This window comes from Hemibagrus wyckioides, linkage group LG02, assembly GCF_019097595.1.
Source record: "Hemibagrus wyckioides isolate EC202008001 linkage group LG02, SWU_Hwy_1.0, whole genome shotgun sequence".
Lineage (NCBI taxonomy): Eukaryota > Metazoa > Chordata > Actinopteri > Siluriformes > Bagridae > Hemibagrus > Hemibagrus wyckioides.
Window position 1 is genome coordinate 17471814 of NC_080711.1, and position 23769 is coordinate 17495582.

The 23769-nt window shown below is 37.6% G+C and overlaps 1 protein-coding gene across 8 annotated transcripts in view; it reads left to right on the plus strand.

The window, feature by feature from the left end:
* Positions 1 to 23769, plus strand: part of septin9a (septin 9a) — a 73168-nt gene that overhangs the window by 37641 nt on the left and 11758 nt on the right. The window contains exon 1 of one of the 8 annotated variants that reach the window (XM_058406355.1): positions 2188 to 2374. The exons of 6 other annotated variants lie outside the window; for them this stretch is intronic. In XM_058406355.1, the coding sequence (XP_058262338.1) occupies positions 2203 to 2374 (172 nt within the window). In that variant the 5' untranslated portion in view covers positions 2188 to 2202. Of the gene's footprint in view, positions 1 to 2187; positions 2375 to 6900; positions 7047 to 23769 lie in introns of those variants that run through there. One more of the 8 variants, XM_058406346.1, reaches the window with a different exon arrangement.

Below are 23769 nucleotides of genomic sequence, written 5' to 3' on the forward strand. Positions count from 1 at the left end.
TATAAATATATAAATATATAAATATATATATATATATATATATATATATATATATATATATAATCACTAAAGTGAGTATACCCCTCACATTTTTGTAAATATTTTATTATATCTTTTCATGTGACAACACTGAAGAAATGACACTCTGCTACAATGTAAAGTAGTGAGTGTACAGCCTGTATAATAGTGTAAATTTGCTGTCCCCTCAAAATAACTCAACACACAGCCATTAATGTCTAAACTGTTGGCAACAAAAGTAAGTACACCCCTAAGTGGAAATGTCCAAATTGGGCCCAAAGTGTCAATATTTTGTGTGGCCACCATTATTTTCCAGCACTGCCTTAACCCTCTTTGGCATGGAGTTCACCAGAGCTTCACTGGTTACCACTGGAGTCCTCTTCCACTCCTCCATGTTGATATCACAGAGCTGGTGGATGTTAGAGGCCTTACGCTCCCACACCTTCCATTTGAGGATGCCCCACAGATGCTTAAAAAGGTTTAGGTCTGGAGAAATGCTTGGCCAGTCCATCACCAAGGCAGTGGTCATCTTAGAGGTGTTTGGGGTCGTTATCATGTTGGAATACTGCCCTGCAGCCCAGTCTGCGAAGGGAGGGGATCATGCTGTGCTTCAGTATGTCACAGTACATGTTGGCATCCATGGTTCCCTCGGTGAACTGTAGCTCCCCAGTGCCGGCAGCACTCATGCAGGCCCAGACCATGACACTCCCACCACCATGCTTGACTGTAGGCAAAGCACATTTGTCTTTGTACTCCTCACCTGGTTGCTGCCACACACGCTTGACACCATCTGAACCAGATAAGTTTATCTTGGTCTCATCGGACCACAGGACATGGTTCCAGTAATCCATGTCCTTAGTCTGCTTGTCTTCAGCAAACTGTATGTGGGCTTTCTTGTGCATCATCTTTAGTAGAGGCTTCCTTCTGGGACGACAGCCATGCAGACCAATTTGATGCAGTGTGCGGCGTATGGTCTGAGCACTGACAGGCTGACCCCCCACCCCCTTCAACCTCTGCAGCAATGCTGACAGCACTCATACGTCTATTTCCCAAAGACAACCTCCAGATATGACACTGAGCACATGCACACACCTTCTTTGGTCGACCATGGCGAGGTCTGTTCTGAGTGGAACCTGTCCTGTAAAACCGCTGTATGGTCAATGCCCACCATGCTGCAGCTCAGTTTCATTGTCTTGGCAATCTTCTTATAGCCTAGGCCATCTTTATGTAGAGCAACAATTCTTTTTTTCAGATCCTCAGAGAGTTCTTTGCCATGAGGTGCCATGTTGAACTTCCAGTGACCAGTATGAGAGAGTGTGAGAGCGATAACACCAAATTTAACACACCTGCTCCCCATTCACACCTGAGACCTTGTAACACTAACGAGTCACATGACACCAGGGAGGGTAAATGGCTAATTGGGCCCAATTTGGACATTTCCACTTAGGGGTGTACTCACTTTTGTTGCCAATGGTAACAGCAAATTTACACTGTTATACAGGCTGTACACTCACTACTTTACATTGTAGCAGAGTGTCATTTCTTCAGTGTTGTCACATGAAAAGATATAATAAAATATTTACAAAAATGTGAGGGGTGTACTCACTTTAGTGAGATACTGTATATATATAGCTAGTTGTATGTCTGTTTTTGGACACCCCTCCAAATCACTGAATTTCATTGAATTCAGGTGTTCCAATCACTTCCATGGCCACAGGTGTATAAAATCAAGCACCCAGGCATGCAGACTGCTTCTGTGTACATGCAGCTCAAAAAAGTTAGACTTAATTTGTTTTATTTTCTAGGGTGTAATGTGACAAAAGGTAAAGGTTTTCACAGGGTGTGATGACTTTCTATAGGCAGTATAAATATATAAAGCCATTTTTGCAAACTCAAAAACTTGCATATTCTGTGTAGTTGCAAAGCTGCAGTACTACATTTGCAGGGTTAAGACTGCTGTTTCTCAAAGTCCTCCATCTTGGACTACATCAGCTTGGGTTCACCTCATTTATCTAACCCCACTAATGCACTTGTGGCTGAATGAGCACACATCTCTACAGCCACACTAACATCTAGTGAAAAATCTACCCAGAAACACTGTATTTATTGTAAGAGCAAAGATGAACTAAAGTGATAAATAGGTTATAATGAAAGAGGTTTATCTAAAAATCATAACTTCATGAAATGAAAAATGTTCTTCAGCCTGACAAACAAGCTTTTCACTTAGCATTTCTCGACCGCCTCCGTTTCCTCCAACTGCTTTGTCACACTGACTATGCAAGAGCTGATGAGAGCAAAGCGCCATTGTCCACTCCAGCTCGCACTTCAAACTGTACAAATCAACAAAACACTACTGGTAAGCGAAGCACAATTATTCCAGATATTCACAATACTGTTTAAAATAATTGTCTTCTTTTCCATGGTAAGGTTGACGTTTCTATATAATGCCCTTAGGCTTTATTTCTTTGTAATGTGTACACCTCACATAAACACATGGTCTGTGTTTGAGTGAAAGGGACATGATGAGTATGATATTTTTGACCTTGGGTACAAATCACTTGTCTTTTTTTTTCTTCCTTTTCTAAGAATGCATCTTTTTTTTTTTTTTTTTTTTGGAATTACTAAGACCCACATGCCACAAGCATGTATGTTGAGTTATGTGTCTGTCCCTCAGTCTGTGCGTTGTGGTTCTGTGGGCCACGCTTCACGATACTGATACTGATACACGATACTCCTTATCCATGTCTGATTATATATGGGCTAACTGGACTAAGCCTGGACTAACTGACTTTCTTCCAAAGAAAAAAGTTTTTTTTTTGGGATCAATATTGTATTATTTGTCTTAAAATAAAAATATGAAACCCCTAAATTTATTTTATTAAAAGATATGGTTGCAGAGTCGCATCTCTAGTGAAGAATTACTGAGCGCATCAGTCTCACATTTTTCCCCACATGGCCCTGGTTTATTGGTTTATTTTTTCTCCTAGTGGAATAACAGACACCCGCTCTTTATTTTATTTTTAATTTTTCAGTCAAATTAGGATTAGGATTAGAATTTATTAGGCCCGCTCCTGGCCCATGAGCCATATGTCTGACAGTCCTTCGTACACTTTTATTGAGTTTTGGCATTGGTAGATGAGCCTGACCATGCCTTTGCCAGCTTTGCTTCATTTGGAGCCAGGAACCTATTGTGCCAACACACTCCTCTGAGGCGGTCAATCTGCTAGCCTGCCACAGCTCACCAGGGCAGCCTGCAAGGACTTGAAACACACAGCAAGAAAAAAAAGATATCTGGAGATTATGTGGTTATGTTCTGCTGCCTTGTCCCAGCTAGCATGGACTGACAAATTAGAGTTGGCTCGCAAAATGGCTCATTCTGGAGTCAGTGAATTGGACTCATTTGCTTAGTCAGCGTATTTTTTTTAAAGACCGCTGCAATCAAGACACTGAAACTTCACTGGAAACTCTAAAATTAAACAAAAATTCCATTGTTTCAGTGTACTCGTTACATAATACAGGCTTTTATAAGAACAGTAAAGGGACATCATTGCAATAATAATATTAAACAAGATTTTTGTGCAGCCATGTTGTGTGTGAGGGCTTTTACTGTGTCATCATAACACATTGCTAACACAGCTGGAGTGCTGCTGTGACACGTCAGCTTGTGATTTGTCTGTGTGTGTGAGAGAGAGAGAGAGAGAGAGAGAGAGAGACTGTTGCTGTGTAACTGATCATGATGTTGGAGCTGGTCTTTCTGGAAGAAGAGACAGTAAGCATGAATAAATGCACCATAAACATAAATAGCATGTATTGTACATGTAGGATATGGCTATGGAAATTCTACTTTATGTTTATCATTATTATTGCCACTGAACAAAGGTGTGGTTGTATCCGGTTGCAGCGATCGGACAAAACACAGTAGGTGTGTGAAAGAATGATTCATTTATATTATAGTAATCTGATATATTTTTCATTAAAGTTTGCAGGAATTTTCTTATAATTGGTTATTGTGGCATGTAAGACAAGAACTGGCGAGAAAACTGTAGATGTAATCAAGTCAAGTCACAAAGCTTTTATTGTTATTCCCATCATATATAGATGTTGCAGTACACAGTGAAATGAAACGACGCTCCTATAAGACCCTGATGCTACATGGAGACACAGAGCTACATAAGACAACACAGAACTAAGGGCTGAAAAGTAAAATCATTTCAGTGTCAGAGAATACAGTGTACATACAAAATGCAGTGCACCTTAACTCTACTATTATTCCAATGCATAAATCTTGTGAAATCCAAAGGTCTCAAGACAGAGTACTGCACTTTCTGTTTCCCACTTTATTGTGTTGTAGAGGAATGATGTCAAGAGGAATAAGGGTACGCTCAAGGCTAACTTTAAACAGATGAAAAGATCAAGGTTCAGTTTCTAGGCTTTTTCTGTGCCACTATTTTTTTACTCTGTGTTATTTAATTAAAATTAAATATTCTAGTACTGGGTAATAAGTAAGATTTTTTTAGTAAGTTGAGAGTGTCTGTGACTGAATGAGTGAGCATGTGTGCAAGTCTGAGACTGTGTGGATGTGTGTCTCTATGAGTGAGTCTGAAACTGTGTGTGTTAGTGTGTGTGTAACTTTCTGTCGCAGCTTTATTCCTCTGCCCTATATCCAGACTTCCCAGGATAATTTTACTGTCTAATATTCCACTGTGACCATGACCAGTTACTGGCAAACATCAAGTTTGAAAGTACAGATGTTAGGGAAATTTAAATTCTTTGGAAGCAACAAATTTCATACTGATGGCCCTTTAGTGCCCGATTTGTGAACATGTGCTATTTTCACACAAGCATACTCTACATCACTATATTGCACTGAGTGTGTAACTGCAAGTGAAAGACTTTTAGTGTCCCTTGTGTTTTTCCTCTAAACTGAAGTACACAGCTGGAAAAACTTGAGCAGCTGTAAATGGACGGAAATGAACAGACGGGGGGTGGGGAGCTCGAGGACTCATCCAGTAAAGCAGATGCCTGGGTATTCCTAACCACAAACTTGAGCACTTCTCCTCTTCAGTCTTTTTAAAAGGGATAATTCCGAAAGAATGAGATTTACATAATTCCCCCCCTTACTCCAAATGTAGCCGCTCATCCAAGATGTGTTTGATGTGTGAATTTTGCTTCTTTAGTTTAGCTACACGGCTGACGTTAATAACATGAAAGGAAAGATTATAGCTTTCCTGTGCATGAGACAAACTGAACAAAAAAAACGACTGGATTTAGTAAAGGTTTGGAAACACTGATTTTCTTCATACTTGCGTGCATTTGTTGAGGAACGTCAATCACCTGTAAATGACCAGGTTCGTTCACGGCACAAGTGATTTCCATTTGTTGAGGTTCACAAAATTCCGTAAAAGGCAAAGCTCCCACAGCTGAAGAGAAAATTATTTAAAGTAGTATATAAAAATGATATATATTGTATGTATACAGTATACAGTATAGACAGTACATTTAATATTATTCAAAGCAAAGTGTTTCAGTGAATGATGGCCAGAACACACCCTCCCCAAAGCAGTGTTGGTAAAGTGTGACTGTGCCACATTGCAGCTTGAGACACATTAGATGGGTCACTTGTTGCTGAAAAGTCACATAAGCTACTGGACAGCGTAATTCAGACATAAAACTTCAGATCAGCTACGATTCGAAGTCTACATTCGTTTGTCGTCTTATGTGTAAATTTACACACACTCAAGCGGGATATGAACTTTTTTTCTGGAATTTTCCTAAATACCAGATTTAAACCTAAATCTATAAATAAATCTATTCTTATCCATGTTAATAAATGCAGCCCATTGTCTGGCATGCTGTTATCTTTAAAAATGAACCAAAGGGTAAATTTGTGGAGTTATTTTAGTAGTTTAGTAATTATATGGTGTAACTGAGTAGGAACTGAGAAGAAAAGGGAAACACAGACAGCAGAGTGGCCTCAGAGGACTAGAAAACTAGCTTTGAAAGCCGCAGTAAACCTATCCAAGCATCTTAAGCATACGTTTTTACGCTGCCTTATAAAACACAATGTTGAAACTCGAAACCCAAGTTCCTTTGGTAGACAGGAAGTTGGTTGAGATTCCAAGAGTGTTGTGGCTTGTGTTTTATGATGGTCCATGCCTGGAGTTCCATATTTTCTGTATCTGTGTGTGTGGTGTGTGTTTGTGGGGGGGTTATATAGCTTGAATTTATATTTCTTATACATGCTCAGAGTAAAATCTAGCATCTTGCGCATATCAAGCACAACGTATAGAACAACATGTAAGAATATTTTCAGCCTCAGAGATGAAATCTATTTAAAAGCGAGTGGAAAAGAAATTCTTCCAAGTGTGTTACACTGTCCTGTGATGAGCAGCAGTTTGGAAAAAAATGCACTTTGGTGGATACAAGTGTCCTGAAGGAAGCATGTGTTAGCTTTCATCCTCCCTGGGTGTTAGTTGAAAGGGGAGAGCTGGCTGATGGCTGGAAATTGGCACATGACTAGATTAAAAATAGGACAAAAAGAAAGAACAAATGAATAATCATATGAATTATAATTCTTGTTGATTTTTTTATTTTTTTTATTTTTGTTTTTTGTTGTCATTGTGATGTCATTATTGACATCTGATTCTCCTTTATGTTTTTTTTTTTGTTCACAAATGTTTTTTCTGCACATACTTATTTAGTGTGTGTATGCCTTTGTGATTTCATGAAAGCTGACAGTTTTCTTAGATTTCTTTCCCTGGGATACATTTTGGAAGAGATAACTTTGTGTGTGTGTGTTTGCATAAGCGCTTCTATCTTCCACCCTATCCTAGTTTTTTTCCCCCCTCATCCTGTGGAAGTGGAGAGGGGAGTGGTGTGTGTGTGTGTGTGTGTGTGTGTGTGTGTGTGTGTGTGTGTGTGGGAGAGAGAGAGAGCGGCTCACATGAGCTGGCTAGTGGGCGGAGCCTGTGAGAGGCTGAGTGGCTCTGACTGTGTTTCACACTGGAGGATAGAGCCTGAGCAGACGGGTGAGTTTGCATTCTCTTGTACATTTTTCCTCCCTCTGGTTTCCATGTTCTTTCTTTCTCCTGCTCTTGTTTCATGCTGCTGCTGTTTTGCCTGAACTTACTGCCTTGTAAATGCTATGCTGCTGTGGACTGGAGAAGAGGGTAGCTACATACTAAACATTTGAAGAACATGCAAACTCGTGTTAGTTGGCATTGAGTCAGGTTTCTCTCATATCCTAAGCAAGATTTGTTTTTCTCTTGGAGGGCTTTGTAAATATTTGGCTTTTTGCTGTTAGGAAAATAGGGGAGGTGTGGCAAGCTCTCTGTGTGTGTGTGTGTGTGTGTGTGTGTGTGTGTGTGTGTGTGTGTGGGATAGAGGGGGTGTGTTGGATTCCACTGCTCTCCTTTTTCACCCGTCCACAGCTTTCTGTCTGCACCTTCACTCCTGGCCTTGTAATTACCGTGTGCAGGTTACAGGGCTGGCAGCAGTTTCTTATCCTGGCATTCTTTGTAATTTTACCTTTCTTTACCGCCTTCTGTACGTGTGTGTGTGGGTGTTAGGGCCTCTTTACTGGGGTTTTCACTTTGATCCACAGCTCTGCATCTTCAAACCCAAGTGTGACTTTTGTTGCTGAGTTCTGAGAAGTAACTGTGTCACTTGCGCAGTACTGGAGCCATCTCCTCCCCAGCATGTAGACTTTCACATCCATCTGTGTATTGCTCTGTCCTCGCCCATGTTCAAGCACTATAAGCATGTAATGCAGCACTCGGTCCATATCTTTTTGTATTTTTTTTTTCTGCAATCCAGTGGGGTGTCTAACATTCCATGGGGTGATAAACTATGGAGCAGCTGTCTAATGTCACAGCCTTTGCTCTGATGTTACAGTCCACATGTTTGACTCTTTCCAGTACTGTCACGGCTCAAAACTATACTCCAATAATAAATCTCAGGTTACAGGATAATAACTTGGGATGGAAGCAGCCATTTTGTTGTTCAAGTATCTTCTATGTTATCAGTCGCTTTTTATATTGTTTAGTAACAGTATAAAAAGCGACTGATAACATAGAAGATACTTGAACAACAAAATGGCTGTTTAAACATGTTCATACCGCAGTGGACTGTTCTGGGGTAATGTGATAAGAAGCTTTGGCTTTACTGCTAGTTCACTCACTTCCTCAATGTACCACAACATACACCACAGGCTTAAAGCAGCTACAGTTCTATGTGATGGAACATGGCATGTTTATCTCACTATAGGTCAAGGTCAAGGATTTCCATTGAATTCTGATTAATATGACGCTTTTTAAAATGCAAGATTGGACATTTTTAAATGTTAGTCATTGTTAATCTGTGATTAACTGTCAACCAAAATAGCAAACAATCCGCACTTTGTCAATAGGTCATTTATAGTTTTTGACTAATGATATTATTTGAAGGTTAAAATAATGTATCCTCATCTTAAATGTGTAATGGGCTGCATATGCTAATCATTTCTGCTGAAAAATATACATGCCTTAGATTTCTCTGTCTGTGTTATGTTGGTTGGACTAGATGTCGGTTGTGTGTTTTGTTTTTTAATGCATTCATTAATTGATCTCCACTATCTGCTTTACACTGGTAGGGGTTATTGTGGAGCTGTAGTCAGTCCTGGGAACAAACACTCTAAAGGGGACGTTAATGTACAGCATAGACAGTCCCCACACTGGCATATAATTGGTGAACCCAGAGGAAAGAACATGTAAAAATACAGACAGTAACCTGAGCTCAGAATCAAATCGGAGATTTATAGATAGATAGATAGATAGATAGATAGATAGATAGATAGATAGATAGATAGATAGATGTAAATACCATAGCTATGCATTCCTCCATCCCTACATCTAACATATGACTAAGATCATTAGGGAAATGGAATACAACACAAAGGGGCCAGTATGTTATATGTAAAAACCTTTTGGTATGTCCCGGTGTGTGACGAAGGTTTACAGTTAATCCCTAGATGTTTTATGTGCCTATAAAAGCACATCCGGACATGTTTTATTCCTCTTATTCCGTGAATATAATGAATGACACATTGCAGATTTTAACTATTTCTACTTATATTTAATGTTGAATTTCTAGGAAACAAGCAATTAAGCAGCTGTTTCTTTTGTCTTTTTTCCCCTCCTTTTTTTCAAATCAAATTAATGACAAAAATTGCAGCTTGTCATGTTACTGAGCATCTGGACAGTTATTTGTCCTGAGGACTTTCCTGTGGAGCTTTATATCTAAAACTGTCACAAAGAGCCAACACTTAAACCTCTTCAAACACGTTTTTATTTATTAAATAACTTTTTTAATCCATTTATAATCTTAATAATCTAATAACAGGCTTAAATTATGTACCATGTCTGTAATACAAGCTGTTACTGTAGAAATGCTAACTTATTCACATAAATTTATTTAAATGATAGTTTCAACTGATTTACCATCAAATGTATTAGAAAATGAATCAAAACCTTCTGACCAAGCAGATTTGACATCATTGTGGTATAAAATTTTCTACCAAAGACTTTGATGATTTAATTATTTGCTGTCTCATTGATTTGTCAAACAAAATGCCTCAGTGACTGACCCCTGGAACTGAAAATCATTTTATTTTCATTTCCTGTTATTGTTAATTATTGCTACTTCAGGCAGATGGTTTGCATGTCCTATATCACTTACAGATTCATTAATCTCTTTACACCTCTGTGCATCACACCACATATTTCACCCTGAAATCTATCTTAATCTACTCATGTATTTAAGGCTTGCAGAGTTTTTGTTGTTTATGGATTATTGCTTTGCAGATTGGTAGAAAATGGATGTCCAGCACTCGTGTGTGTATAATGTGGCACAAGTTGCGGTAAATTGGTATTCCATGATTAAATGAGCTTTAGCCTAGTTTTAAATGCAAAGGAGAAAAACTCTTTAAACAAGCTCCGACATCTTTATATGTTTAAAGGGTTTTTCATCATAGAGAACCAGCTAGACTGTACTGGAGCAAGTTATCGAGAAGGGACTTAAACCAAGAATACAGCTTCCTGAATCATCTTTTGTCAGCTCTCCTGTCATCGGGTCATGTCATTCCAGAGAAATACTTCAACCATACTGGGCCGAAAAACAGCTGTTTCCTCCTTTGCATTGCCATGTCCTTGCTGAGCTAATCTGGTTCTAGCAATCAAAGGAGGTTTTGTAAGAGCAAAGCTTGTTGACCCATCTGGGGTTTGTTCCAGAAATCAGCATTTAGCCTGATAACATAAGTTGAAGACACAGAACAGTTGACGTATTCCAGATCCAGGGGTTAGGCTTAATGAAGATCTGTTATCATGAGCTCTGAAACTAACCTGCACAATGTCAGGTTTTGCCAAATCATGACTGCAGTAGTCAGTCTGAGAGCAGATACACAACAGAAAAGAATAAACCCCCAGATCTTCAAAAGATCTTTCTCTGGTTTGGTTTTATAAAATAATATTTAATAATAATTAAATGTAGAGATTGAAACACCATCAATAAAATGAGACAGCTGTTGTCTTCAGATGCATTCAAATTTTTTTTAAAACATATTTGCATTTACAGAAGTAGGCAAATGCATGGCAGAGTGACTCAGCAGGTAGCATTGCTGTCTCACAGCTCCACAGTCCATGTACATGTTTTATTATTTCTGTACTAACAACCCATTCACAGGGACTAGTATGGCAGACGTTCCATATAATCTGATTGAAATGTGGCATTGATTAACACAGAAAATGTTCATCATTGATGTAGTGAAGCTTTCTGTAAGGAGACATTTATTTAACACTAACATATACAGAAGGAATCTTTGGTGTCAGCACTCCGTAAAAGTCAGTAAGTTTACTGAGAGGGAGATACTTCAGGACTTCTTTTTTGTAATTGCTCTCATATAAAAGGAATGAAACACTTGGGGACATGCTGGATATAGAAAAATAATCAACTTCAGAATGGTAATGAGAACCATGCCTTTCTCAGTTACTCTGGGGAAAAAGGTGTTGGTAATGAACCACTACTGCTATTTCTACTGCTGTTACACCATCTTTCTTCCTGTTGGCTATAGAATGAAAGTAAAGTAGCACTATTTTAATTTAATTCAATTTTATTTTATTTGTATATCACTTAACAATAGTCTCGACTCAGCTTATACAGGAACATTAAAATTCAGAATAAAAATGACTAATTTTAAAAATCATTTTAAAATTGAAATGTATATTTATCCTGTATTGAGCCAGAACCAGAAGCGACAGTAGCAAGGAAAAACTCCCTGAGACAATGTGAGGAAGAAACCTTGAGAGAAACCAGACTCAGAAGGGAACCTATCCTCATCTGGGTGACACTGGATACTAGTGTGATTTATAAATCATTTCCTTTCTACAACTGTATATACTCATGTGGAACTGTGTAACCAGGAGCTTTCAAGCAATATATAATACTGAGCATCAGTATGATTTCTTACTTAAATAAGTTGTCGCTTTATTTAGGTATGTCTAGGGTTATTTCAGGGTCATGAAAAATGAATGAGTTTGGAAATTAAGGCCAGCAGCTTATATGAGAAATATTTTATAACATCAGACAGGTGAAAGATATGGCCTGCACCTTCATAAAGAAAACCCAAAACCCGTTTTAACTTCAGCTTAATCTTCAGGAGAATTTAATTCAGTTTGTATAGCACTTAGTTTTAACAACGGAGTATTGTCAGAAAACAGCTTTACCGAATCCAAACATAGATTTAAATCCCCAATGAGCAAGCCAGAGGCAACCGTGGCAAGCTAAAACTTCCTGAGACAACATGAGGAAGAAACCCTGAGGGAACACAACCTCTATAAGGTGACATCCGATAGTGAGATTAGAAATCATTACTCTTCTACAATTCTGTACTATGATTTCTTTCACAAATATGTCATTATTTGTAAGAAATTGCATAACCTGTTGTACTGCTACTGAAAAGGTTGATGCGATTTGTCTCCTTGTCTTTGTTGCATGCCACAATAAGTCACATTTTCAGTGCTTGACTGAGGAGAACGTTTCCACAAGCACACACATTCCTTTGTCTCCAATAGCAAATTGGCAGATCTGTTTAGGTGGAACTGACAAATCAACAGGTGCAGGACTAGGAAAATTCAACCTGAGATTCAAGATTATGTTTGGACTCTTTCACATCCTCTTCCTCTTTCCCTGGTTTCACAGCTTCATAATGTCTCCAAGCTTAATGCCTTGCATGAAAACACACTAGAAACCAATACTGCAAACTCAGAGATGAGAGATATATGATTATTTCTTTAACTGAACGCAACATTTTTTTGGTTTTATCAATGTTTTCTTCAATGTATGTTCACTTCAGAACCTGCTATGTCTGTTTATGTGGTTTTTGGTCACATTTGTTCCAAGTATGCCTGAGAGAATACATATACACTATATTGCCAAAAGTATTCGCTCACCTGCCTTGACTCGCATATGACCTTAAGTGACATCCCATTCCAAATCCATAGGGTTCAATATGATGTCGGTCCACCCTTTGCAGCTATAATAGCTTCAACTCTTCTGGGAAGGCTGTCCACAAGGTTTAGGAGTGTGTTTATGGGAATTTTTGACCATTCTTCCAGAAGCGCATTTGTGAGGTCACACACTGATATTGGACGAGAAGGCCTGGCTCTCAGTCTCCGCTCTAATTCATCCCAATGGTGTTCTATCGGGTTGAGGTCAGGACTCTGTGCAGGCCAGTCAAGTTCATCCACACCAGACTCTGTCATCCATGTCTTTATGGACCTTGCTTTGTGCACTGGTGCACAGTCATGTTGGAAGAGGAAGGGGCCAGCTCCAAACTGTTCCCACAAAGTTGGGAGCATGGAATTGTCCAAAATGTCTTGGTATGCTGAAGCATTCAGAGTTCCTTTCACTGGAACTAAGGGGCCAAGCCCAGCTCCTGAAAAACAACCCCACACCATAATCCCCCCTCCACCAAACTGTACACTTGGCACAATGCAGTCAGACAAGTACCGTTCTCCTGGCAACCGCCAAACCCAGACTCGTCCATCAGATTGCCAGATGGAGAAGCGTAGCGATTGACTCTGTAGCGATTGACTCTGCAGAAAGTTGGCGACCTCTTTGCACTATGCGCCTCAGCATCCGCTGACCCCGCTCTGTCAGTTTACGTGGCCTACCACTTCGTGGCTGAGTTGCTGTCGTTCCCAAACACTTCCACGTTCTTATAATACAGCTGACAGTTGACTGTGGAATATTTAGGAGCGAGGAAATTTCACGACTGGATTTGTTGCACAGGTGGCATCCTATCACAGTTCCACGCTGGAATTCACTGAGCTCCTGAGAGCGACCCATTCTTTCACAAATGTTTGTAAAAACAGTCTGCATGCCTAGGTGCTTGATTTTATACACCTGTGGCCATGGAAGTGATTGGAACACCTGATTCTGATTATTTGGATGGGTGAGCGAATACTTTTGGCAATATAGTGTATATTTCAGTAAGTTTAAGTGGATAAACATATCTATATAGTGACTCAAGAAGTGCTGCTGTAACCACAAAGGCTGGCATATGCTAATCCCAGGACTCTTATTCACAGTATCCTCCCTCATTCAACACGCTTAATACTGTTTGACTTTATAGTATAGAATTGTAGAAGAGTAATGATTTCTAATCTCACTATCTGCTGTCACCTTATAGAGGTTGTGTTCCTTCAGGGTTTCTTCCTCATGTCGTCTCAGGGAGTTTTAGCTTGCCACGGTTGCCTCTGGCTTGCTTATTTGGGATTTAAATCTATGTTTGGATTCTGTAAAGCTGTTTTGTGACAATATCTCTTGTTTAAAATAAGTGCTATACAAACTGAATTAAATTCTCCTGAAGATTAAGCTGAAGTTAGAACGGGTTTTGGGGTTTGCTTTTCTTTATGAAGCTGCAGGCCATATCTTTCCTCTGTCTTCTCTAAGAACCTGTAAACAAGGCTAAACAATGGTTGAAGCAAGCCATACAAACATGACACATGTCTGGGGCTTAAAATTATGGTGGTTTTAATTTTCTCAAAGACAAGCTGTCTGTAACACTCGAAAGTGAAGGATCAGAAGTTGACATCCAGTGTCTGTGATTGAAATCCCAGTGTCCCAGAGCATGATCTCTGTGGAAATCCCATTTTTGAAGATGCTTTTTAGGAAAAGGCCGTTGTTCAGCATGCAGTTCTGTTTTAGTTTTCAGCATTTCCACTGTTCTGTGTGTCTGGTACTATGGAGATGTCTGATAGAAATCAGCTGAATTTGGCTACAGCGCTAATTTTCTTGGTTTGTGATTTTTGTTTCTTTTGTGTTTCAACAGATGAACACTTTTGGTCACTTTCCAAAGATAAACGCACAGTGATTAGAAGTTTATACCAGCTCTTTACTCAAGCTGTGATTTGTTTTTCTTAGCTGACTGTACTGTATATTACAAACAAATGATGTTGCTTCCTCATTCCACCTCATTTCTGTGGTTCTTGGGTTCCTGGCATCAATTTCAGTGCATAGCTGCTAACCTTTCAGAAACGAGGGGAAAAGCTATGTATCTTTAATTGAAAGCAGAGAAAGACGCTTTTGTTTTATTTCAGCTCAGAGAGCTCTTATTTGCTGTATTTGAAGCACTAAAAACTCAGGAAAAGCCTTTGCCTGGATTTATTTAATCAATGCAAATTCAAATTACTAAAGGAGCTGTGGATGTATATGTATATTTTTATTTTAAAGTTATTTCTTGTCCTCTGCACTAACCAAAAGAATAGATGTTGTTTGAGTTAAACTCGGCCATGCATTACATGGTTTTGGAAAAAAAAATCTCTAGCCGTGTGCATGATGGGGGACGGCAAATCTCTGGTTCTTTGATTCTCCAATCCAGAAGTGCTCATCTGTTAGTCTGTTCTCTTTTCAGCCCATCCTGCAGGTGTTTGTTTTGGACTGGTTGTTATCTTACAGTGTACAATGGTGTCCTCAGGCCTGTCAGTCTGTACACTTTCTATAAGAAGTGAAAAGTGAGAAGTGACAGGAACCAGGCTGTGGGCAACATTCAGCTAGAGAAGAGGTTCTGACACTCAATTCACATTATTGAAATGTGTAAAATGCTGGTTTGCTGTTGATGTTGTTGAAACATTTTTGTCATTTAGAACCTGAAAAGTTTTTGAGGCATGTATGTGGTCCACTTTTGATCTGCCATTTTGTTTGTTGTTGTTGATTTATTTGATTATGTCCCAATGTTCCTCTATACTAATAATTAGGCTTTCAGTCATATCATATAATGTGGTCCTAATGTTTGCTGTTGGTTTGGTAACTTTGTATTCGCGATAAGCAACTTGAAGATTTTCTAGGTTCATGAATACTCTCTAGAGGTAAAGAACCCATTCAAAGCAGTATGCAGGTAAATATTCCACAGTCTGCAGGACAGGAAATGGGGTCAGTTTACTTTTTGACTTGTCGCTGAGGAAAACCGTCATTCTCGCCGGAAGGGAAGGGAAAACATTTGTAGATGTGCTTGTATCTGCATGTTCCTCTCTTGTTCCTCTGCATGTCAGAGAGTTCAAGAGCTTTCATCACAGTCACAATGACTGATAACTGCTTTCCATTCTGTCCTGTAGGCAGCAAGTAAAAACAGACCAGTGTTACTCTACACTTACCTTATATAATCCTTCAGCATTAATATTTTATGAAAACTTAGTGTTGCTTAAGTGCTTCTTTATTTAAGTGTCAGAGTTTTATGGAACAGAACATTGTGTTTGTCAGGATTTTATGACGCCACTGTGTGCATTGTGTTTTTTAAAGGGTCTAAAAGGCTTTCTTCTTGCACAGCGTTTCCACTGACCTTCTGATTTCCTTCCTTATTGAACTTAGAGATAGGTGCAGAGATATGAGAGAGGATAAGCAGGACTGCATGGAATTTAAATATTTAATGTTTCACAAGGTGATTCAAGGTGCACATATACAGTAAAGTACATATGACCATCCAGCTTGCTTGGTTTAATAACCGAGGACTAAATCCAGTAAAGCTGCATAATCTCCATCCAGCCGTAACCATAATGAGCTTGATAATAATACATGCAGTGACCAAAGCAGAAAGTTTTTATTTGGATGGAGTTTTATTCTGGCTTATTTAGTACAAGATGGAAAATACCACCTTGTTTTAATTAAGCTGATTAACATGTATTCTGAAGAAGGTTGTCACACATGAGCAGCAAAGAGCAAAACAGAAAAAGAAAAAAAAACAGATTATATAATATTTCGAAACTGAAATTACATCTGAATAAATCAGTGTTTATGTCCATGCTGACAAAATAGGGATGAGATGAAATGGTCCATTAGGGCTTGATTGCTAGGAAATGGAGAAGGAGGTGTGTGTCTTTTGTTGTTTTTGTTTGTGTCCCACTTGATATTAAAATTCATCAATTTACATACAGGGTTTTTTTTGTTTTGTTTTTTGTAATAAATTAAGCATGTGGTCTGCATCATGATGCAAAAATTTAACGATGCGCATCATGGGAATGTCTGGTTCCCCTCATGTTTTTGTGCATCCTATTAATTATACAAAATACGCATTAATTATGCATTTTAGCCGATTTTGGAGCTTTATTTCCAGTGAAAATGACTCCTCAGACAGAGCTCATTATGTTTCAGGCCATCTTTTTCCCCCAGACCAGAGACCTTTTTTATACAACCATAATTTCCGGTAGAATTTCTTTATTTTTAAAATATTATATTTTAATATATATCATAATATAATATAGTTATAGAATATTTATATATATATATATATATATATATATATATATATATATATATATATATATATATATATATATGTATATATGTATATATATATATGTATATATGTATATATATATACAGCTCTGGAAAAAAACACTGCCCAGAGACCACTGCCCAATCTCCAGATTTGAACCCTATTGAAAACCTCTGGAATGTCATCAAGAGGAAGATGGATGGTCACAAACCATCAAGCAAAGCTGAGCTGTTTGCTTTTTTGCAAAAAGAGTGGTATAAAGTTCCCCAACAGCAATGTGAAAAACTGGTGGAGATCATGTCAAAGCGCACGCAAATAAGGGTTAATGATATTTAGCCAAGGCATTAACACAATTTGTTGTCATTTCCTTTAAATATACACTCTAAATAGCAATAGTTATATTTTGAATTTAGGAGAAATATTGTCAGCAGTTCACAAAAAATGAAACAAAACTGTTCATCTCACCAATACATGAACCTGGAAGAAAAAAACATAAACTGATTATTTTCCAGTAGTCTCTTATTTTTTTCCAGAGCTGTGTATATGTGTGTGTGTATGTGTGTGTATATACACACATACACATATATATATATATATATATATATATATATATATATATATATATATATATATATATATATATATATATATATATATATATAGTTTTTAAGAATACCTCTGTTCATTTTGTTTTACACAGACAAAAATGCACCTTGATTTGCATTGTTTATTACATTTAAACAAGAAAGGATTTAACATTTATAACTTTTTTTTAGAACTCATCAATGGTTTGTTCCAAATATATGTTCACTAGAATTAAATTGAACCGTGAACCGAAAATTGCAAAGCAAAATTGGCCAATTTATACAGAAATATAGAAGAAATTTTGCATTTAGTTATTTATTTACAATAGTAGCGTATTGTTTGGTTTGAGTTAATAGATCAACGCAATACTGCACCTCAGACTGGTTTAGAACATATTATAGTTCGTTCTGAATAATGTTTTTGTGTTAAATTAAAGCCCATGTATGTATGTATGTATGTATGTATGTATGTATGTATGTATGTATGTGCGTACATACAAAAAAAATGAACAGTTAATAAGTAGTTGTCCACATTACACTTCATTGCTCTTTTGCAGTTGTTGTGTACATGAGCCAAAACTGAAGAAAAAATATCTTCATTTGTCCATTTTATGTTTTTACCCATCTGTAACAGTGCAAACATCCTCAGCATATTATTGCTGCTTGTATAGTTGATATGTAATTATCCAGGTAATAGAGATGCTAAGTAGAATGTTGGGCAGTTTTTGTAGCAGGCAACAGGGAACTGTGGAAGTGGTTTGTTGGCCATGAGAGATGGTAGCTAGGTGTGCCATCTCATAGAAAACAGAGCAATAGGGGAAAGTATGAATCACTATTCATACAGCTTGCTGCTTATAACTACATTTCAGCAAAGACTGTATTTTTGTTCGAAAGATATTTGTGAAATAAATGTTTAACATACCTTCAGGACAGTATAAAGAAGATTAAGACTTTTTAGTCAGACCAATAAGACATGCAGCGTGTTAGGATTCCTAGATGTTCCTTCAATATCACGTATTAAAATTGGACACACTGCTAAAATATGATCTACGTAAGTAAAACTAACTGGAAAGGAAAATCTATTTCCACTTCTTATGAGATTTTTTTAAACCATAATGTAATATTATTCAGCCAGTTTATAAAATACTTTATCTAATTACAAGCTTTGTTATAGAGAAGTTACCTTCTTTCTAGAAATAAATGCTTAAAATGAACTGCTAATAGAGCAAGAAAATATTTAAGGCTTGAAATTTGGAAGAATGTCTAAAAAATATGTTTAATAGTCATATGGTTTCTTGTAATTCAGGAAATACTAGATGTATGTGACTATGTTCAACACAGTTTCACAGATTTAATGTAACGTGTATGTGAGTGTAATGTATGCTAAGATGTGTGGTAACATTTATTTCTCAGTTTTTGGATGTAATGTAAATATTCTTTAATATCTATCCTAGTTTTTTTATCCTCTGAACAGCGTTAGGACCCTCACAGTCATAGTCGTATTTACCTCCTACCTCCCCTGACTTTATTTTAGGTGATTGTTGTTCAAATCCTTCACTCATCACATCACTGAGTGGGGGGTGGCTTTTTTGTTTTTATGCTTTTTTGTTTGTTTTGATTGCATTTGTCCTGGCAGTGATCTGCATCCAGATGTTCTGGTTTCTAGTTCCACCCAGATGTTCTTCTGTAACATAAGAATAGCCACATTCATCATGGTTACTTAGTACAGTATGGGTCAGTTGGGTATGGCTATAATTTTTGATCAGTATATTGTAGATCATGGATTTATTACTAGATTTAAGTGCTTTAAACAAAAAGTGTCTGAGTTACATACTACATTGTATGGACTTTGGTCTTTGGTTCGAGAAAAGAGATTTTTGTTCAGAACTTTATAAATACAAAAACTCTCCGACGTCCTCGTTCATGTCGTGGAACTGTAATGTTTTTTCCCGTATTGTTTCTACATTATTGCATATCACCGCTGGCCACACCCCCAGTGCACAGTAACAGCTGTAAACCAGCTAAAGCATCTTACTCCTACAGTAAGTCTTCTTTGCAGTGAAAGTTTTTTATTGCTAGTTTGGTGAAGTGATCGTTACTGCACTGATATGCTAGCTAGGTTTGGGAAATGTGCATGTGCAGGTACTTTCGAAAGTTTGCTGAAAATAAAGACTGTCATGAACCGTCGAGGCACAAGTAATCAGTCCTGCATAAATAACACTCACACAAGCTGGATGGCGATGTTTTTTTTGAACTGGATGAGCCGTCAGTTTAGTCAGCTCACAGCAGAAGGTTTGCTCAGTGTGTAAATACTTACAGTAAAGTATACAGTTACAGGGTTTCAGTCAGTGATTAAGGTGGAAAAAATAAAATATTAAAATCTGCATCAGTTTTGGTTTAAAGTGTCATTAGTGCATCTGATCATTCCAGCTTTATTGTCTTTTCTCTTTCATTCTGCTGTTTTCATGCCAATTTAATCAGACTTATTTCTGATTTGTTTTTACAGTCCATCTACAGTATCCTAAAAAGTATCCTAATCCCCTCACACACCAGGGGTGTTTTTTCATTGCATTACAACTTGGAATTACAATGAATTGCATTTTATGTAATGAACCCAACGAAGTAGATAAAAATAAATAATAAAAACTGAAATGTGTGTATATGCATTCAGCCCATTTGCTATGCTGGTCCAAACACCTCCAAGCAAGCAACATGTAGACCAAAAGCTCTCCAAACAGATCAGAGACAAAGTTATGGGGAAGTATAGCTCAGGGTTCAGGGTTATAGCTCAAGTAACAGCTTGTAATTTTAAGATACTATTGTCATTATTTTTATTAATGTCTTGTTTATTTGACAGAATGGTGTTAGTTGAGCTTACATGGAAATAATGTTAAGTTGAAATAATTACATAATGTCTTGAATTAATGATATTAGTTTAATATGACTAATAATAATATAGCTCTAAAAAAACTTTTTGAAGCATTGATCTTGAAAACCTAAGTGCCGCTAAGTTTCTACTAAAATCAATGAAGTAGAAAATGCATCCAGCTCTACTGAAAACACACAATCACACTGTGTATACATAGCTCCAATTTGTTTGGGTTTGTGGTCAAAAAATTTTCTGTTGTTCTTAGGTAGACATTTGATTCTTTCACTAGATATGGGGAAAGCAGTGTACTGGGAGTTTAGGAGGAGTGCTAGTACCTTTTTTTTTTTTTTTTTTTTTTTTTTTTTAAATCTGACTGGTTCCAATGCACACTGTAAACACCTGGTGAATGATGGATTTGCTTGGCAGTAATGAAAACTCCTGGAAAATGAGAAAGTATGAAGATGGATATGGAAATTGTTTTTGAAATTTTAGTCAAGCTTTTCCAAAAAATTTTGTAATTGTGTGCCGCCACACATTGTAAACATTTATATTACAATGCATCTAGTTCTTCCTTGATGTCATGCAGACTTGCTGGTGTGGTTTAGGACTAAACATCACCATGGAGCTGAACTTTGTACATCACAAGTCAGCCATCAACTGGAATTCCAAGAACAGGAATCACTTTTTTCCCTTGGCTCAGAGTGGTATCATTCAGTTCTCTAAACCACAACCTAAACTATGCCAAAAAGCTGGGAAATATGGTGACATGGTTCCAGTTTAAGACTTAATTATGACAATAAGTTCTTATGAGGATCAGCTGAGTGATGGATTTTCAAAATGATGTGACATTCACTGACCTTTTAATATGAATTCCTTCCTTAAATGAAGGACGTATCGTTGCATGCCAGTCCATCTACTTTACATTTCCATGCCCCTAAACATGACGCTGAACAAAACGGGACTGTGATTAGTTGCTTTATACATCAGTCAGATGCCCTCTTGGGTGCTTATTGGCCAGTAAAAGCTGCTGTGGAGTCCTGAACTGCTGCTAACAGTCTGAAGCTCTAGCTATGTGAGACTACAGTCTAGTCACCCTACCCCATAGCCCAGACATTGGAAGAACATGAGAGTTTGTTGTTACATTCTGAGAGTGATCAGTACCTCTCAGATATTCCTGCAGCTCCTTGCTGTAAGTCTCCTGGCAGCCACCCTGGCAAATGTTTGTCTTGACCTTTTATACATTTTGGAGGAATGTCATGTCCTTCGGCGACATCACTGTAGTGCTCCATTTAGATCGTGGCATTTACAGTGTTCCATGGTACATCTACTGTTTTGAACATTCTTTTATACCACTCTCATTTCAACAAGTGAGATGCCATGCATGCTTTGTAAGCTCTTCTGAGCATAGCTTTAGCAGCTGGATGAATGTGAAGAAAGTCCTACAGAAGCAGCTGATCTTTATTTGGAGTTAATCGGAATCATTTCATCAATGACAGACTATGATTATCTTTCAACATGAGATTGAATGTGATTGGTTCATTCTAAACAGAGCCGCACCACCAATAATAAAAGGTTCTGCACATTTACACAGCCAGGTTATAGCATTGTTATTGCATTTTCCCCCTTATTTCCCCCCTAAATTCTTTTTGATTGTATTTTACTTTTTTCTAGACGTTGTAATTTCACATGGGGACTGGAAACATGATGATTTATGGATTGTAGCCACAGAATATATATACTGTGTTTACGGAAAACAGCTACTGAGATTATTTGCATACTGTGGAATATGCAAATATATAGCGGAAGGGAACTGAAACTGTATTTTTTTTATTATTATAATTATAACATGCTCTCATTAAAGACCTGGTGTATGTAGATAAGACATTGTAAAGCATAGTCTACATTTTAAAGGATTTTCAATGCATCCATGATCCTAAGATTACTGTGTTAATCCACAGTGCTTTGGAATTGTCCATATCAGTTGATTTAAAGGTATTGATTATTTTTTAATAGCTGCATGGCTTTGACGGTAGTGAAGAGCCTTTATCTTGTCACATACATTACAGCATAGTGAAATTTTCATTTCCTCACATATCCCAGAGTCGGGGTCAGAGCACAGGGTTTAGCCATGGGTTAAGGGCCTTGCTCAAGGGCCCCGGCCAGATATAAATCAAATCGCAGGTTTATATTCTAGTTCAGTATGATATCACTTCTATAGTAACTTATACACTTGTATGGTGGACTTCAGGACAGGGCTGTTTCCATTTTTTGTAATATGCGCTTATTAACTTCAAGACAGAGAGAAAATTTAAGCCTGTGAGGGAATGACTGTTTAAAGACTTGTTCCACAATATTTCAAATCACTCTGGTATAAAAGGAATAAAACACTTGGGGATAAGTCAGGGTGCTTGCAGTAACTTTGTTGGTTATTGGTTGCTCATCCTGTTGGTAATTTTTTTTTTTTTTTTTTTTCTTGTAACAGCATGTATAGTCAAGTTTTATTCTTTGCTTAAAAAGCTCTTGTGGTTTAAATGAAAACTGATCATGATTAAATTATTTCACTTTCTTTCTTTCTCTAGCACTTTTCAGATCAAAGTAACGCGATTGTAATAACGCTTGCAAAGTGAGAGTAGCGTGACATTGTGACACAGAATTACTTTCTACACTCCCTCTCTTAGACATCCTGTCATTAATTCATTCATTATCTTTTATTCTTACTCTCTGTATGTTTGTCCTCTTGTCTTCTTGCTGCTGTTCTGTCAACTCTGTTTATACATTTTATAGACGATTGACATTCTGGGTCTGCTCACCTGTGCTGTCATGTAGTGCGGAAGACTGCTGATGCTGTAAAATTGAGAAGCTCTTCTTTTTTCCAGAGTAGAGGAATCTGACTGCTATAGCTTTCTTGGCTGCTGTATCTAACTGCTCAGTGTGGAGCTCACAGAGATTCAGAGTAGCTAGTGCCAAGTGTGGAGGGCTGCCAGTGGCTCAGGTTACTGACCTGGGGATTTTTTTTCCCTGCCGTTCCTGTCTTCACAAGGTCTCTGTCGAGCTTCTAGTTAAAGCTTGAAAGTTCCTTCTTAGACTTATCCTTAGAATTCAATAATTATCATTCCTTAGAAATTATATTTTATGTAAATAACGGGGTTTTCCTGGGACAAAATTGGTCTGTGGTGTAACCTATCTGCACCATATGTTGAAATACTGACATGAATGTCGGCTTGCAACGTTGAGTAATTATGAACATTATCTTCATGCTGAAGGCAAAGATGCAGAGATAAATATTCACCTACATTACATCAAAGAAATAGAAGTGTGATGATTGTGTGTCCACATACTTTTGGCCTTATACTGTATTTATATAACTTCAGGCTCATTTAAATGAGTCTTTCTGTAAGGCTTTCATTCAAGATATTATATTAACATGCATTGCTTTCTAACTGTGGCAGCTGTTCTGCTTATCACCTGAAATATTAGCGCTGAATAAGTGCAAG